The sequence below is a fragment of the Fukomys damarensis genome, unplaced genomic scaffold (genome assembly GCF_012274545.1).
Source record: "Fukomys damarensis isolate Sample0158 unplaced genomic scaffold, DMR_v1.0_HiC HiC_scaffold_6, whole genome shotgun sequence".
In the NCBI taxonomy this organism is placed as follows: Eukaryota; Metazoa; Chordata; class Mammalia; order Rodentia; family Bathyergidae; genus Fukomys; species Fukomys damarensis.
Window position 1 is genome coordinate 41,659,408 of NW_022900918.1, and position 18,861 is coordinate 41,678,268.

The 18,861-nt window shown below is 55.8% G+C and overlaps 1 protein-coding gene across 1 annotated transcript; it reads right to left on the minus strand.

Moving 5' to 3' along the window:
• Positions 1 to 298: 298 nt before the first annotated feature.
• Rab20 (RAB20, member RAS oncogene family) lies at positions 299 to 18,860 on the minus strand (the record flags this gene model as incomplete). The annotated part of the gene is made up of 2 exons (XM_010619991.3): positions 299 to 1,329; positions 18,725 to 18,860. Coding segments are annotated over 2 exons (627 nt in total), but the record flags the coding sequence as incomplete, so codon positions are not given.
• Between the last annotated feature and the right edge of the window lies 1 nt (position 18,861).

Here is an 18,861-nt window from a genome sequence, read left to right on the forward strand (position 1 = left end):
CCAGCCACCAGACACACGGTCGACCAGGAACAAGCTGGGCGCGCTCGGGGCAGATGGTAAATCAATCAGAAAATATTTGAGAAGAAATTCTGAAATGCACACACCTGTAGTCCTAGCCCTCTGGGAGGCTGAGGCAGGAGGATTGCGAGTTCAAGCCTAGGCTGGGAAACTCAGCAACTTCGTTAGTGAGACTGTCTCAAAATAAAAAAATTTTAAGAGGCTGAGGATGCAGTTCACTGCAGAGGCCCTAGGTTCAATTCCCATACAAGAAAGAAAGAGAAGAAAGGAGGGAGAGAGGAAGGGAAGGAAAGGAATTCTTCCAGTCCTTCCCTGCCTTCAAACAGGAACTACAAGGATAACATCTGACACCTTTTCTCCTCTGTAGCTTCAAAGAAAGACACCAGCGTCTCTGGGTGCAAATCAGCAGTCCCAACACCAGGCTTTTCCCAAAATCTATTTTAATAAGACATGAGGCCTGCGCGGGTTCCACCAATATAAAATCATTCCTGACTGTATAAATAGACATGGAGAATCGCTACGTGAGGCACCGAGCCCGGGGAAGGACCTGGGAGAGTCGGGGTGGAGAAACACGAGGGCAGCCGCAGGCCACAAAGGTGCCCAGCTCGGTGACCATGCAGGCGCGGGCAGGGGCCACACAGCTGCCAGGCCACGGGCTCCACAGTGCAAGGACAAGAGTCACCCTGGGGCCGGAGGGCAGCATGGGTGTCCCAGCTCCGCAGCTGTCCATGACAGTGACTATGTGACCCGCGGTCACCTCCACCCCTCTGTCCCCTCGGTGCGTGGTTTGATGGCGCCACCCCGATTCCCCGTGCCCCTCTCAGGAAGAGCAGCACCCAGGTCTGGTCCGTGTGGGGGGCTTGTGGCTCGTGATGTCCACAGTCCCCACTGGCTCCTCCACCTTCTGCCCCTCGACCATCGGCACCACCATGTCGAACACAGTCTCGAACAGCAGGTCCACGTTGTGCCCCGTCTTGGCGCTGGTCTCAAAGCACATCTGCTCGGCGGCTGGCACGTCCCTCTCGTCCAGCATTCTGTACCTGAGGATCTTCTTGTACAGGGCCACTGCATCCTCCCGCAACACCTGCTTGGGCACGGTGCGGGCGCCACCCGCCTCCCCGGCCTCATCCGTGAGGTCCACCTTGTTGCCCACGATGATGAACAGGCAGTCCTCGTTGGCAGAGTCGGTCAGGCCCAGGAACCTGTCCTCCAGCTCCACCAGGCTCTGTGGGTGCGTCACGTCGTAGGTGAGGATGACGGCAGCCGCGCCCCGGCAGTACATGGAACCCAGGCCGTGGAACTGCTCCCGCCCTGGGAGAGAAGGGGAGAAGTCAGCACTCAGGCCGGGAGCCGCAATCCACCCCAACGGGACAGGCCTGCTGTGGCCGGACACGAAAGGCCAGGGACACCTGCGGACAGAGGAGGGGGTGACCGAATGAGGACCAACCCAAGAGCCTGGCCTCCAGACCCAGGCACAGCAGGGCCAGTTCCACTCGGGGACCCGGGCTCAGGGCCACAGGAAGCAGTGCATACAGCACCAATCCCACAGGCCACCACCGACACTCGAGCGCAGGACGCACGGCGCAGCGTGTCCTCTCCTCGGAGTGTGCTGCTTCTTTCTTTCCACTCTGGCTTTTAGGGGGTGTTGGTTGTTTGTAGTTCACACTGGCCTTGAACTCTCAGCAATACTGCCTCAGTCTCTCAAGTGCTGGGATGACAGCATGAGCCCCCACACCCAGGCCACAGGACCTCTTCAGAGATGTTTAGATCTACGACGCCCCAAGGCTCTCGATTCCTGGTGTCACCCTCTGTGCCACATGCAGCAGCCGCACTAGGCGACTCTGCTTCTGAGGAATCCCTGTGCCACTGTCTGCAGCAAAGCCTTCTGGAGCTGGGGTGGGCAGGTCACTGGTCAGTGAGGGGTGCAGGTCACACAGTGGACACTCACAGACAGCGGGGCCTGTTGCTTCTGGTGTAGCCTGTAGCATCTGAGATAGGCACCTTCCGGATGCTGGAACACAGATGGTGCCCCTAACAGCATGGGCAACCAAGCCAGCCGGGGCCTTACAGCCCATTTTTGTTCCAACCTGTGTCAGGGCCCCCAAGGCCTCTTGCACTCGTAGGTGGGGCTTTTTGGAGCTGGCTGTAGGTGTGTGACACTGGGATTAAGGGTGTGTGGTACCAAATTTGTCCCCTGATGAGAATTAGTAGGTTCTGGGTGTGGGCAATGGGAAGGCCCAGGTTGGGTGTGAGTGGCACCACCAAAAGCCTTGAAGCCTGGATGGGATAAAAGGGAAAGGGAGGCTCGCTGTGCTACTGCCACCTCCTATCTGCCCTACCATGGGCTGCTTTTCCTCTGCGATGTCCCTCTGCCATGCCGCCCTGCCTTGGAGTCAGCCAACTATGGATTGAAACCACTGCGCTACAATAAACTATTCTTCAACTTGTGTCAAGTATTTTGTCCCAGCAATGCAAAAAGTAACTGAGACACCTACTTTCCCTCTAACTTTCCAACTCAAACTTTTATTTCTGTAAATTCTTGCTTTACTTTTCGTTTCTATTATTACTGAAACCAAGATCCAAAACCCACTCCCACATCTCCAGTATTCAATACACACCAGGCCAGAAGCCGATGCAGCTCCAGCTCTCCTGCCTTCACTCCACATCCTTGAAGCTGAGCTTGGCCTGGACGACTCTCGGGGCCTCCCCATGGCAATGGGCCAGTCATCCAGAGATCTCTTGACCTCTCCTAGACCCAGGTCCCTGGACGCTCATCCCAGAGCCAGAATGAGGGCAGCCCGGCGTCCCCATAGACCTGAGCATCCCTGCGTCCCACCGTGAGGATGAGAGCCAGTCGGAAGGGAACGCCTCAGGCTGGTTCCAGCTCAGCTCAGCAAAAGCGGCAGGGCCAGAGACCGAGGAGGCCTGGTCAGGGCAGTGAGGCCACCATCCACACGTGCTCTGCTGGGGGCCGCGGCCTGTCCAGAGGGACTGGGGTCAGGAACTGACTTGTCCAGGGAGCACATTCGCTTGCCTTAAGTTGCCAACTGTTGATACATGGACACTAATTGTGACCGGTGGTCAAGGAAGACGCATCCAGAGCAAGGGGGCACACACACCAAGCACACCCTGAACCAGACAGTGATCTGCAGCACGGGAGGGGACAGACGACAGGGCCGCTGGGCTTCACACTGCTCTGCTGTTCAGATCCGCAGGCCCAGGACACAATCTCTCCACACAGAGGGACACAGCCCAGATGGCCCAGCATATGAGTCCTGGCAGGAAGGAACCCGCTGAGGGTACATGTGTCCCAGGACACAGGAGACTGGCCAGTGTCCCTCTTCCCAGTACCTCCAAAATGACCTCTGGAGATGCCACCTGCTGGACCTGTAGGGCGACCCCCAAAGGAGCCTGACTCTGAGGACAGTCTGCCTTCACTCTCCCGTGGCAGCTGAGCCAAGTCGCCACATGGATCTCCCGTGGCCAGAGTGTGGGCCTCTGCCTAGGTGGCCATGAGCAGTGTGACTCTGCTCATCGGAAATCTGTGGGTGTTGGCCCAAGGTGAACTTCTGCTAAAGGAATCTCAAGGCTACCCACAGGCCCCATCGTAGGTCATCTGTGGACCTCTTAGGCCCCACTAGCCGGCAATGCCCTGTTTTTTTCCTTGCTCCAGTGGTGACCGATCTGGAGTGCTTATCACATGGCTGCATCACCAGCTGCAGAGTGGAAAACAGCCCAGAGGCAGACAGGCAGGAGGAAAAGAAAACAGGAGCCTGAGGGCACCCCCAGCACTGCTACAGACTGAGCCCCACCCACCCACTCTGCCAGGCGGGAGTCCAAACAAGGGCTGGCAGGGCCAAGGGTCCACGGCTCAAGCCACTGAGCCAGTGGTTGGCTGGCAGAAGCCACACACAGCTCTGCCCATGTGTTGTGAATACCGGGTGGGGGCTCTTAAAAGCACCGGCCCCAGATCCCAAGGGCCAGAGCAGGGCATTCCCAGAGCCCCTCCACATCCCCAGCAGCCAGGCAGAAGCAGGAATATGGAAGTTACAGGGGTTCAAGGCTTCTCTGGCACAGGTGAGCCCTGGCTTCCATCCCAGCACCGCAAGAAATAAGTAAAGAAATGTTTAAAAGACAGTTCCTGAAACGTGAGAATGAGAATGCATAATGCTTGGTTCTGCCAAAAAGTAAGACTTCCCAGGAAATGAAGATTTTGGCAATGATAGGGAAAGGGATTTAGAATGAGCTCTCCAAAATAAACAATAGGTGATGGGCAGCGGTGGCACAAACATGTGATTCCAGCACTCGTAGGCTGAGGCAGGAGGATCATCACCATGTGTTTGAGACCATCCTGGCCTACACAGTTCAAGGCCAGCCTGAACTACACCATAATGAGATCCTGTCTCAAAATAAAAAAAAAAACACAACAGGAAAGAGAGACAGATCTTTTGTGCACAGGAAGAAGACCGAGTTGGAGGGGAGAAGTAGTAAAAAGAACTAAGACATGGGCTGGGGATGTAGCTCAGTGGCACTGTGCCTGCCTTGCAAGGTCCAGAGTTTGATCCCCCGTACTGAGGTGTTGTGTCCTTGCTCCAGTCCCCACGATGTGTCCTCGTCATGTGCTGCGAACGTGGACAGAGACTTTAAAGCACAGACTCCGGCGCGGGGCCCTCGCTGGTGCGTCCCGGAAGACCCGTCTGCACGTGCGTCTGGTTGTGAGCATGCGCACTGAGGGCGAGCAGCTCTTCCCGAGGGGCCGGAAGTGCGGCTGGCGTCCTCTGTGGCAGGAAAGCTCTGGCTGCCGGGTCTGGCCAGTGCAGCCGCACCCCAACACGCACACCTAGAGCCAGCCCGCCAGGCGGACCGCTCACGGTGGCCGTCCTCGGCTGAATCAGCCCCCCAGGCTGCGGTCTGGTCAAAGGGGCTCACTGGCGGACTTGAGTGACCAGTGACTTCTGGGACGTGGTGGCCACAGATTGGACGGGAGAGAGAAGGCCGGGTTCAACAGGGCCTGTGCCCAGCCAAGAGCAGAAGTCCCAGCCTCGTGGAAGGGGAAGCCCCTGCCTGGCAGCTGCCTGGGGCGTCCGCTCTGGATGAGGCTGCAGTGTGTGTATGCGCATCTTTTAGTGTTTGGAGACGCCTAGGATCCTACTCATGCACCGTCTTGCCCAGTTCAAACTGCTGAAAACAGGCTCCGGAGGGCCAGGCTGGTCCCCCATCTTCCCTCCACCGTAGCTGGCCCGCTTGGCCCTTCCTTCCAGAGACGCGGCCTCAGGGGCCGGCACCGCATGAGGGTGGCAGGGACCCATCTGTCCCAGCATCCGGCCGGGTGAGGTGCACCCACAGGTTAAGTGGGGGTGGAGGAGTGGCCGGAGGGATCTTCAGAAAACTCTCAAGTTTTATTTCCAGTTTCATTTTCACTCTGCCTGGCAACTTCTCCACTGTGGATCCCTTTCTGGCCAGTTCTTCCCAAACGTGGGTGGATATCTCCGGCTGGAGCCCTGGGCTCCCTGCGCCCACCAGGAGAGGACGGCTGCAGAGATGACGCATGGCCCCTGCTGGGTCGCAGGGCAGAGCGGTGTCACACGGGTGCACACCTGGAGAATGTGGGCGAGGAACTGATATTCCAAGCATTTCCTGTTTCAAGGGGCCTCCTCCTCCTCCTTTATCTTTTATTCTTAATATTGGTGCCAAAAGCTGGAATTCCCACGGCCTCCTACCTTTTGCACAGGCTGCACAGTGGCCCCAAAGATAGTCCACACCCTTGTCCCCAAACCCGTCAGCAGGGCCCTCGGTGGAAAAGGGGCCTCTGCAACACACTCAGGGGCCTGGGGACAGGAGTTCCTGAGCCACCCTGAGGCCCGAAATCCAGTAACAAGTGACCGACCTCAGAAGGCAAGCTCAGCAAGGACAAATGGCCCTGCAGGCTGAGGGGGACAGGGATCCCTCTGGGGAGCCAGCCCCCAGACGCCACAGGCTCCAAGCTGACCAGGGGCCACCAGTGCAGTCCACTGTCACAGCCGGAAGCCCAGGCTCCTCCACAGCCTCCTCAGCCACAGCCACACCTCAGGGATCCTGAAGCCTGTGGTCCCCAGCCCCGGTCAGTGGGGACACTTTGTCCCCAGGAGAGAGCTGGATGCTGGAGTCCCCTAACAGGACAAGAGGCGAGGAGCACAGGCTCAGAGGTACTCAGTGCGGACCCCATGAGCCAGCATCCACAGCTGACTTCCACCCTGACTTGACTTCCGGCCCCAGGCCGTGGGGAAATCTCTGTCCCCATCCCGTGTGCAGAACGTAGTGACAGTGGCAGTGGTCAACTCGTGTCCCGTGGCACCAATGGGGCCAGAGACAGATGGCCTCCACCCCCTGGGCGGGACCAGGCACGTGAGCCAGACCCTTCCCTGATGACCATGCCCCCGCAGGGGTCACTCGGGCAAATGGGGTTCCCCTTCCTTCTCCTGCCACAGAAGTCGGCCAGGGCCCGGGCGGTCATGAGCTCAGCAGCCTGGCAGAGGGGAAGTGGGCGCGGGCATGGGTGACACTGGCCTTGCGTAACCAGCCACGTGCGCCCCTGCAGCCCAGTCCACAAAGCCACTTCCTCCAGCAAGCTGCTCGGGGTCAAAGACAGCCAGCACAGCCAGCATGAGGACAGTGACCTTCAGTCCCCTCTGGTTTACACAGCGCCAGCTCCGTGTCCTTCTGGAAAATACAACACGGAAGAGGTGGTCACCTGTGAAACATTCCCAAGAACGGGGCACAGCCACAACTTCGCAGGGCCAGAGCTCCAGCTGGCAGAGCCCTGGCCCACGGGTTCAGTTCAGCACAGCGAGCGGTGGCGTGGGCTTTGGGCAAAGAGCAGAGGCGGGCAAGTCCAGGGCAGGAGTCCAGGCTTGGCTCCCGCACCAGGATCGCAGTCTAAAAGAAACACAGCAAACCCAGAAGCCTCAACTGCTCCCCAGGACATGGCTGCGTCCCACGGGCAGCAGCAACAGCGACAGTGTGGAAATCGTGCCGTTCCTGGCCGAGCTGATTGTGTGGCCACGGGCCCAGCAGCCTCCCACGCACCACCTGTCGGGCAAAGAGCTGGGACCAGGCCCGTCACCACATGAGAACAACTTCACAGACAGCCTGTGCCCAGCAGTGCCCAGAAGGACAAGGCAGCCAGCATCCAGGAGGGAAACCGCCACCCAGGATGCAGATGGCCTTTTCCTGCCAGAGGAAGAACTAGAACTCAAGACTAGTGAGTGGATTCCACCAGGAGAGGACGTGACTGGGCCAGCGTTCACGAAAAAAGCTGGTGGCACAGACCCAGCACTCACGCGCCCTGTTTCTCCTCCCAATTGGTCTTGAACAACCTGCAGCTCCCCAGGGGCGCCCATAGCCCGCGCTCAAGCAGGAGGACCATGGTTCCCTCTGGGAAGTCCGGCGGACGCGGTAACCAAGTGAGAGCCTGGCCGCAGGCTCAGAATCACCCTCCAGCACCGCAGGACCTCACCACGCCACCCACACCTGTCAGAGGGGCTTCTCTTCTTCCAAAATAAGGGAATCCGCTCGTGGAATGGCACCGTGTGAGGCGGGACCACAGTCACACACACCGAAGCAGTCAGCACGCATGGTGCTCTTGTTTGGTAATTTGAAGGACAAACAAATGAAGCGCCCGTCACCAGCCATCCGAACCCCCAGCTGGGGCGCGGACACGGACCCCACACCCGGACCGAGGGCCAAGGCTCTGGAAAGGCTCTCAGGGCCGCACAATGAACGGGAGCTTAATTCTCAAATCCCGCAGTCTCTTCAGGCATGGGTTTATTTAAATAACCCAATCATGAAACCAAGTAACTGGAAGAAGGAGATGTTCTTTAACAGCCTAATATTAAAGGGGGGAAGGCAAATTTTAAAAAATCCACTTACATAACAGACAAAACAAAAGCCTTCACACAGCGGGCATTTACGTCAGTCACCTGTACTTCAGCAGACAGGATGTGTCCTGGGATAATTAATTTTAGGATGAGATTAGCAAGTAAACATTCAGTGATTTGCTAAGTCTCTATTTATTAAAGCAGGAAACTAAAATCCTTTGTTTTACAGCAAGTTTTAACTTGCCTCAGAGTCAGGACTGAAGCACATACCTCAGCGAGGAGGAGGCTCTTTACACCCAATTAGGGTCTCTTAAAATACCGGCTTTGGGTTTTTTGGTTTTGTTTCGTTCTCTGGCACCGGGAATCAGACTCAAGGCCTCGGGCTTGCCAGGCAGGCGCTGTGCCGCTGAGCTGCTGAGCTACTTACTGCACGAGCGCCTGGATCGGCTCTTACCTGCAGGGCTCCGTCCTGGACCTGTGTGGCCGACACCCTGCTGTCGAGTCTCCTCTGGATCAGAAAGTCCCAAGAACACCACAGCTTTCCTGTTAATTCTGCCCCAGGAAAGCAGTCGCCCTGTGTCTGGGTTTTACTGATATTTCAGGACGGCGTGTCCTGATTAAGCTCTCCAGAAAGCGGGATGTCTACAACACCCCCTGGGGTACCACATCACCTGATGCATTTCACAGTGGAAAAACTCACATTGCCCATAACAGGGTTTTGTAGGAACTTAGTTTATCATTGAACATAACGGCACTATACTATACACAAAGGTAAATTTTTTTTTTACTTTTTGTTTTTTAAGACAAAGTCTCACTATCGTTATGGGCTCTCCTCAAACTCACGGTGATCCTCCTGCCTCAGCCTCCCTAGTGCTGGGATATCAGGAGTGAGCCACTATATCAGCCCAAAAGGTTTTAAAGAATTACCTGAAATTGTCCAATTCACTGGACCAGCACATCTGTCACAGCTGCGAGGAGCCAAGAGGAGGGATGGGTGTTACTGTGTGGTGGGGACAGGACTTCCGGCCAGATGATGGGAGAGCTCCAGAGGTGTGGCAGGGTAGCTGGGAAGGTGAAGGTGCTGACGGCACGGAGCTGTGCACTTCCACAGGTGAAAACACAAACGCTGCTATGTGCACTGGGTCACAATTACCTCCGACACATACATGCAAACTAGCACCCATGGAGAGCAATGGCACAGTCGCTGCCCTCCTGCCTGGCTCTGGGGCAGGAGCCGAGGGTCTGGATCTGCTGCTGCCCATGGACTGCCCAGACCAGTCCCAGGGCTGTGAGCAGGCAGGGGTGGAGCTAACACTAAAAAGCCAGGCAGGGCAGTGCACATCCATAATCTCAGCACTCAGGAGGCCGAGGCAGGAGGATCACAGGGAGTTCACAGTCTGGGCTACATAGTGAAACCTGTCTCAAAAAGCAAAACATAAAATCCCAACAGATAACCGGTCGGCACCTTCCAATCTCTCCTCAGGGAGTGAACCCCACTGCCAGGATTAGGAGCAGCACCCCATCTGCTGGCACCAGCCAGAGCCCATCAGACTGAAGTTACTAGGCTGGGAATGCACTTTTGCAACTGCGGAGCCAAAACGCCAGCTAAGGAAACAGCATGCAACGAGCTGAGACGTGGGGGCACAGTGTCCTCCGGTGATCCAGCCAGGGCGGCCGAGCGACCCCGCCGGGGCAGCGCAGCACCGGCACTGGCGCATGTGATGTCAGCGTCCTCCCTGGGCCTTCAGGCACAGGTCCCTCCTACACCCCGTGTCCCCGCAGTGTGGAGGCACCTGGTTGCATTGGTTTTGGTGTGGTTCAGGGTTTCACTCATGGCCCAGGCTGGCCTAACCCAGGACCCTGGGTTCAAGCGATCCTCCAGCCTCGGCCTCGCCACCCACTGTGTCCAGCTTGTCAGGCGTTCTTGCCATGGAGGGTGAGAAACCCTCTCAGACGATTTTCTAGTCGTCTTGATAGAAAAGTGCTACAAAGTAAGACAGGCCTTGGGCTACAAAGTGAGTTTCAGGTCAGTCTCAACCAAGCAATGAGACCCTGTCTCAAAAACAGATAGGCCTTTGCCTTGCCTCCATTTTTGTTCCACAGTGTTTTGTGTCAGAAATGTAAGTTTGTGCTGCTGGGCAATGTATCAAAATGGTTTGGGACTGAACTGTGTTACCTTTCAGGAATGTTCCGTTAAGCTCTGCCCCCTCACAAGAAGGTTAAGCTCCGCCTCCTCAGAAATGTTCTGTAACTCCACCCCCTGCTTCAGTGAGCATGCTCACGAGGTATGTGTTTCCGGAATGTTCTGTAACTCCACCCCCTGCTTCAGTGAGCATGCTCACTAGGCATGTGTTTCCGGAATGTTCTGTAACTCCACCCCCTGCTTCAGTGAGCATGCTCACCTCCCCTGCTTCAGTGAGCATGCTCACCTCCCCTGCAGATCCCTATATAAGGAGGCTCTCAGCTCTAGTAGAGCACTCAGACTCCTCTAAGCCTGCTGGGACTCACTGGCACAATAAAGGTTTTTTCTCCAACTCTTTAAATGACCATCAGACTCTCAAGTCTTCAAATGATGAAAGCTGCCACACTGAGCTGTAAAGCTCAGCTGCGCCTCAGAGCTGTGTTTCAGAGCCACCACACTCATCTGTAAGGCCTCTGAGCTGCTCTGCTCACCCCAACATTCTGAGATGACCCCACAGCTCTATTACCCGATTATCACAGTGCTGGTTTGCATGCGGGGCCCACTCTGACTCTCAGGCACCAATCCCACGTGATCATGACAAGGACTCTTGTACCATCTATTTAATTTGTTTAGGCTTTTGCTTAGATATTCATCAGTGATTTTGTTCTGCAAATTTTTTTGCCTGTAGTCGTCTCTGTTTTTTGTTGTTGTTGGTGGTGGTGGTATTGTTTTGTTTTGGTTTTGTTTTCAAGTACTCCAGGCTGGCCTTGAACTCACAGCGATCCTCCAGCTTCAGCCTCCACAGTGCCAGGATTACAGACCTGCTCCACTATGCCCTGCTTAGAGATCTTCATTTTTTTAAATTTTATAGCTAGAAACTTCCCTCTTCAAACTGCTCTGCTATGTGCCATGTTCAGGGCGCTGCTTCTGTTTTCACTGTCTCTACGCGTGAAGATCAGCAAGTAGACCCACCCCACTCACAGCTATAGCAGGCAGGCCCTTTCCCATCAGGCTGCCGGGCCTGCAGGGGGCACCAGCGCTGCGCTTCAAGGGGAGGCCAGGTGCTCACCCCCCGAGGGCGGGGCTGGCAACTCCAGTGGCCTCACAAGCTGCTCCTGCCGAGGCTCCGGCCTGCCACCTGCTGATGTCACTCTGCCCAAGCAGGGCTTCATGGCACGAGGGTCTGCGAACTCATGGCAGCAGAAATGGGATTGGGCAGGGTATTCTTCAAAGAAACTCCACCTCAACACGCACTGGAAGATAATTCTCACAGAAGGCAAAGGCGGCACGCCCCTGAGAGAGCAGTGAGGCAGGGAAGGCTCACGTCACCCGGAGACCCACGGTGCAGGGGAGACAGGAGGCAGGTGCGGGAGGGAAGATGAGCTCCGATTCTCCCACCGGACAGCAATGGACAGAGGGGCACTGTCGCCACTATGTCCCTGTCCGCCACTGTGCACCTGGCCCTGGAGGAAGTCACTGCACCTCCCCTTGCTGCTGTTGGATGACTGACTCACAGGTGTTCCAAGGGCCGACCCGGACCCTGGACCGAGTGTCTCCAGACGAGAATTTCACGTCAGGCCGACAGCAACTGGCCACTCTACCGAAATCCCTGGCACCCTGAGTGAAGCCTGGCTCTCGAGATGGCAAAGCCTTGGTGACACCACCTCGCCAGGGAAACTACCAGGCGACGGGAACAAGAAACACCCGTCCACTGCCGTCCTGAGCCCCGCGCTGGGCCCTGTACGCCTGTTGCACCCCAGCCGTACCGATTACTCCATCCGCCAGTGGTGACTCCTGCTACAGGCGCCCTCGACTAACGTCTTCACAGTCCACTGACTCCAGATATGAGGCTGAGAGGGACCCGAGGCGCATTAGGTTTCTTTGAACATCTCTTAAAATGTCATCCAAACAAGAAATAAGGAATGACCAGTGGCTTAGGCAGGTCTCAAAGGACCCCAGATTCTGGGAAATGCCAGAAAATAATCGAAAAGTCAAAACTGACAAAAGATTTCGAGCCATGTTTCAAGACAAAAAGTTCAAACTGAGCTATGCAGTTGATAAAAGCGACGCCCTAACAACACAGCTCGAAGGAGGGCTGGAAACGCTTCCACGAGCTTGCAGATTCTGACTCTGATCTCTCTGATGAAGACAGAAAACCACTGAATCAACAGAAAATAAGGAAGAAAGGGCCAGGGATGTGGCTCAGTGGTGCCACTGCGTGCCTCGCAGGAGCAAGGTCCCAAGTTCAACCCCCAGGACCCCACCCCCCAAAAAAGAAAGAAGAAAAACCAGCAGACAAAAAAAGACATAGAACCAAAAAATATATTTGGGAAAAAAAGAAAGAAACCACGAAAATGAATCAAAAGTATCCTGGAAATAAAAATGATTTAGATAATTCTGAAAAAATTCAGGAAACGAAAAGTTCTTATAAATCTAAGAACACAGATTCAGAAAAAAGTCCAAAGAAGGACAGCAAAGAAAAAAAGTACATGAGAGAGAAAAGGCATGGTTGAACATAGTAGACTCTTTTCCCAAAAGAAAACTAAAGACAGACCCAAGCACCTCTAAAGTTGTGAAATCTCCCGAGATCAACTGTTCTAAGACAAAAAGAGAAAAGCAATCAGGTTGGTTAGGGCTACAGTGAATCATTATTTTCATACTGATCTTTTGAAAGAGTAAGCAGTAGTTACTTACATAGAACATTGGAGAAAGGTTAAATACTTTAGAAATACAACTGTGAAAAATCTGAAAAAATTCAGGAAACGAAAAGTTCTTATAAATCTAAGAACACAGATTCAGAAAAAAGTCCAAAGAAGGACAGCAAAGAAAAAAAGTACATGAGAGAGAAAAGGCATGGTTGAACATAGTAGACTCTTTTCCCAAAAGAAAACTAAAGACAGACCCAAGCACCTCTAAAGTTGTGAAATCTCCCGAGATCAACTGTTCTAAGACAAAAAGAGAAAAGCAATCAGGTTGGTTAGGGCTACAGTGAATCATTATTTTCATACTGATCTTTTGAAAGAGTAAGCAGTAGTTACTTACATAGAACATTGGAGAAAGGTTAAATACTTTAGAAATACAAAGCTGTGAAAAAAAAAAAAGTAGGCAGTGATTTGTTTTTGCTGCTAGAAGACATAACAATTCTAACCTTAACACTGATGTGCGGCGGCTGTGAGAGCCACAGTCCCTGGAGAGCAGTAAATGTTGTCACGTGATGAGAGGCGTTGGGTGCTCACTGATTTATCCCCAGTGTGTGGGCAGAACGTGAGTCAGGCACGGTCCCCCAACTCAGGGCTACTGTTAGATATCAGAAAAAGGTGTTGCTCTGAGCTCTGGGCTACCCAGGGAAATAACAGGTTATTTTCCCCTAAGCAGACTCAGCTCTGTAGGTGCGTGGTTAATCAGTAGGGGCTGCTTTGATTTCTGTCCTTCTGGACCCTTCCTATCTGCTTCTGTGTGAGTAAACAGCCTGCTGAGCTATTTGCAGTGGCCCTGGTCTAAAGCAGAACAGTCCAAAGAAACAGATAACCTTGAAATTTCTAGTAGCCATGTTAAAAAGTAAAAAGAGGGCCAGGGATTTAGCTCAGTGGTTCCACCACCTGCCTCATAGGTGCAAGGACCTGAGGTCAATCCCCAGTGCCCAAAAAAAAGTAAAAAGAAACAGCTGACATTAATTTTAACAAAATATTTCATGCCCACAGCATACAGTGGTACCTCCCGAGCTCAGCCCCAGACCAGAAAGGGAGGCTGTGGGCCTCAGTCTCCCGGACCAGCCCACAGCAGTCTCAGAAGGGAAGGCGGGTATGGTCCAGGCCTGCAGGAAGTGCCAGGGGAAAGCAGATCTCACGAGCAGCCCGGTGAGCTTTGAAGCACAAATAAGGCTGGAGCGAGGTCTCACTTTCCACTTCTGGGCCAGGCAGTACCTCCAGTCCAAGGGCACACCTTGCACAGAACAGAACAAGCCTCGTGGCTGTTTATCAAACCACGTACACACACACAAAGATGGAGCAGTCTTAGCCAGGCGTGGTGGTGCACACCTGTGATCCCAGCACTCAGGAGGCTGACGCAGGAGGATCACTGCTTTGAGACCAGCCTGGAGTGGTGAGTTCAATGTTATTTTAAACTATATAGTGAGACCCTGTCTCAAAACAACAACAATAACAACAACAACAAAAAAAAGATGAGCAGTCTTAGCTGGGTATGGTGGTCCTTGTCTGTAATCTTAGCATTCAGGAGGCTGAGACAGGAAACTCACTGAGAGTTTAAGGCCAGCCTGAACTAATAAAAGCAAAAAGAGAGATTGAGCAATTTTCTGGGTTTCACTCCCACTTCAGGATGAAGTCACCTCTGTGACCCACGCAGCAGGACTGAGTCTTTGTGATGCATAAATGTGCATGCACAAGGACCTCGCGGTGGCCTGCAGGGCAGCACCCCTGGCTCTGCCCCCTCCCGCAGGGCCTGCCCCAGCAGTTCAGACTAAAAACTTCCTTGGTATCTGGTCTCAGTGCCACTGGATGCTAGGCTTTGAAAGTTCCTGTCCCTATGACTTTCAGGTAAGGCCTGACCAGGGATCAGAAAACTGCAGATCTTTGGGCTTCTGAGCTGCAGCCAGCCATACACAGGGTGTGATATGGCCCTGTACCAATAAAGCTTTATTGACAACGCGAGACAAGTGTGCACCTGCACCAGGTGACAGAGCCGGAAGGCAGCTCCCAGGCGGTGGCCTGTCCCACAATACCACTGCCAGGCCAGGCATCACCACACAAAAATCAAAAGCACCCTGAGGCAGGAGTGGTGGTGCACTCCTGTAAACCCAGCATTCAGGAGGCTGAGGTAGGAGCATCCTTCAAGGTTAAGGCCAGCCTAGCTAGACCTGTCTCAAAACAAACAATAGAAAAACTAATTCCTTTGCAAGTTATAAACAAAAAATGGACAATTGCTAAAAGCACCCAGGCGAGCCCCATTGATGGAAGAGAACTGGCTGGGCCACGCATGCACTCTGTGCACTCCCCAGGGCTTCCCTAACGGGAGGACAGGCGGACGGAGAGCCCCCTGCTGGCCGCTGTGTGCCTGCGCAGGGCTCATCCACGCTGCCGCCCCATCTCCAGCCCAGGCCCACTGCTCATCCATTCCTTCCTCCCGGGTGGGGGCCAGGCCGTGGCACTGCTCCCTGGACACACGTCTGTCCTCGCGGCCCCATCGCCGGAGGAGCCGGGGTCAGGTGCTTAGCTAGCCCAGCACTTCCGTCCCCTTCCAGGAACGACAATTTCTCCACCAGTTTCACCACCGGGAAACCACAATCATCTTCTCGGTGGACCAAGGCTGCTGCTCAGTAAAAGACCAAGGACAGAGCCAGCGGTTCTGGTACAGCGGAGCCTCTGCCATCACCACGGCCTGGCTCACCCAGCCTGCAGGGCCCCACACACAGACCCTCAGGCACTAAGGAAGCCTGGGCTGGACCCACAGCAGGGCGGGAGACCTAGGGCTCAGGATCCAAGAGCAGGGCTCTCTCTGGGCTCCCTGGCTCGAGTCACCAAGCAGCTCCAGGACAGCTGCGTCCTCCCAGTAAGACAGTTTCCGGGCCTCATGGGCAGTGGTGCCACCACCTCCCAGGAGACCGGCGTGACACAGCTGGGGCCTGGCAATGGCACAGCTGTAAGCAATAGAATCTGGGAGCCATGGTGGCTGCAGGAGGCAGCTGGTCCTGTGAAAATGTACAGTTTTTAACCCCCTCGGACTCCCTACAGCCTCCCACTTTATACTTTCTTCTCCCTTTGTTTTCTGAGACAGAGTCTCACTGTGTAGTCCAGGCTGGCCTTGAACTCAAGGGGACCCTCCTGCCCCGGCCCTCTGCGTGCTGAGGTTACAGGTGCGCACTGCTGCTCACTGGTGCTCTGGGAGCAGGATCCAGGACTGTGTCCTCTCCTGCACACTGGAGAGTCCCAGCTGTCTCAGCCCCCAGCCGCACCCCACTGGGGTGGGCCACTCGGCAGCATCCCCCAGCCACCAGCCCTGGTGCTCAGCCCGAAACCCAGCCTCCCAGGGGAGACACAGTCGAGGAGCTGCCCACAGCAGAGCAGAGCTGGAGGACAGTGGCTCGGGCTTCGGCCTTGGCGGGCCACATGGTCAGCCCCTGGCCTCCCACACCCAGGCCCCATGGCACCTGCAGGACCTTCGCTCAGCGCTGGCCCTGCTCCCCACACACGCTCTCCTCTGGTGCCCCCCCTTTAACCTTGTCCATGGTGGGTGCAGTGGCGCACACCTGTGATCCCAGCACTCAGGAGGCCATGAGATTGAGGCCAGCCCCATACCAAGCCAGTAAGATGCAGTGCAGAGGAGGCAGTGGGAGTGCCCTTGTGCCATGGGCACCAGGCAGAGGCAGGGAGAGGGCAGTGGGCAGCCCACAGGGCCAGGCACACTCGCCTTGGTGAGCTCCGTGGCTTGCACGGGAGGAGGAGCAGGAATATGGGGCTGGAAGCGCTGCTGAGGACAGCCTCGGGCAGCGAGGAGGAACACAGTCCTGGAACCGGAGCAGAGGGGACTGGTGTCAAAGCTCAGCTGACTCTTGTCCTGGGCTGCATGGGCAGCAAAGGCCCAGTGACAAGTTTCATGAAGATGAGATTCCAAGCCGAGCGGCAAGGTGACCACAGGCCCAGCTTCCCTGATTGTTTGAGACAGGGGCCCCTACATGTTCCAAGCTCAATCTGAACTCAGTGGATAGGCCAGGCTGGCCTCAAACCCATGGAGATCATCCTGCTTCGGCCTCCCGAGTGCTGTGATTACAGGTGTGAGCCGCCTCACTCGGCTTCTACTTGCTATTTACAGCGAAATTCAGAGAGGAGATCAGGGAGGACCTGCAGGCACAAGGAACAGGGCTGGCTGTGGGCAGTCTGGGCTCCCCAGGCTGCAGAGGGAGGGACCCCAGCAGGAGGGCAGCCCCTGAGGAGGCCAGACTGGAGCCCAGGGACTAAAGGTCAGAGTTGGGCTCTGCAGAGATCGCGGTGAGATACCTCACAGTGGCTAAGCAAGAAGCATGTCGCAGAGCCAGAGCCAGAGCCAGGGCCAGGGCCAGCTGACGGCAGGAGGTGCTGGGCACCCTGCACCCACTCCTGGCAGCCGTCCCCCCAGCTCTTCTGCCCTGCCCTGCCCTGGAGGGATCTGTCACCCAGGAAGATAAGGCCAGATAAGGCCGGGCCAGCTCCGCCCACTCCCTGTGCCTGGGCTCCTGAAACAGAAACCCGGCCCTGCAGGTTACAGGAACACAAAACTGGCTCAGGGCCCAACAGACCCCAGAAGATACCTTAGCAACATCGGGGTAGAAAGAGTATTCAAGAACCAGACCAAAGCAAGAAAAAGGTCTCACTTCCAGCCAGGCACGAAGGTGCACACCTTGCTCCCCAGCACTTAGGAAGCTGAGGCAGGAAGATCACCTTGAGTTCAAGGCTAGCCTGGGCTACAGAGCAAAACTGTCTCCAAGTGCCTGATCACCCCAACAGTCCCAGGGAGGCAGGCACAGAGGTGCCCTTGGCTGCCCCGCACACAACCCCAAGGACGGCAGGAGAGTGAGAGGGGCCAGACGACCCCTCTGTCCCAGACCTAAGCCCATACTGCAGTTCTGGGAATCCGAAAGCGGCAACCAAACCAGCCAGGAAATGAGTCGCCACCGTGCCTAGAGTCACGCAGACAGTGTTACAAAACGCGGCTGTGACATCCCAGGGCCAAGGGGGATGGGCCCCAAGCCGGGTCTGGCACCAGCGTCACCTCTGGCCTGGTTGTGGCCCTGTACTGTCTCCCTGTGGGTCCCCAGTGCCAACCCTGCATTGTCCTCTGGAACCAAGTCAACAAGGGGCCCTAAACAGGTGAACGAAGGCCTGTGACCCAGCACTCTGGGAGGCTGAGGCACGGGATCGCTGTGAGCTGGAGGCCAGCCTGGGATACATAGTCGACCCTGTCTGGAAAACACCCCAAAAGGACTAGAAATGTGTTGTCCCCACACCTATGACCAAGATAAGAGAAACAGCAGGAGGGAGGGGTGTGGAGCAGAGCCCGGAGGGCCCCAGGTGCAGCAGGAGGAGGAGGAGTCCCAGAGGTGTCCCAAAACCCCGCTGTCCCCTCACAGCCCCACCGCACTGGTGCCACTCTGCCACAAAAATCCGAAAACCTGAGCTGCAGCCCCCAGTTGTCCGTGTGCAAGAACACAAGTGCCACACAGTCTAAAAATAATTTACTACCTATCTTGAAATTCCTTGGCGGCCACATGACACAAGGAACTGGCCAAGACGAGCACGGAGCAAACAAACAAGCCCAGCCGAGGTGGGGGGACCCGGCTCTGTCGCAAAGCTCATCTCTGTGCCTCAGTTTCCTCTTTCGGAAACAGCCTCCTGTTCTGGCGCTGCCCACCCTCAGAGCCACTGAGAACCGAAGAGGAGCTCACCTTCCGGGCTCCCAGGAAGCCGGACATGCAGGGTTGCCCCGCCGGTGGTCCCAGCCCTCTGAGAGGCTGAGGCAGGAGGATGGAAAGTTCCAGCTCAGCCCGGGCAACTCCGGGACTTAGGGCAACCCTGCCTCCCACCGGAGGCCCAGGTTCAGCTAGCGGCGCCCAGCCGCGAGTGAGTCGGTTCATTCTGAACCGCTGCGGACCCTGACTGCAGCCCCAGCCCGGCCTCACCTGCGGTGTCCCAGATGGACAGGTGCAGCGCGCGCCAGGGCTTCAGGTAGAAGGCGCCGCCCACGGTGCTAACCGAGTCGGGGAAGCGCCGCTCCGTGTAGCGCCGCAGCAGCGAGGTCTTCCCCACGCTCGCGCCG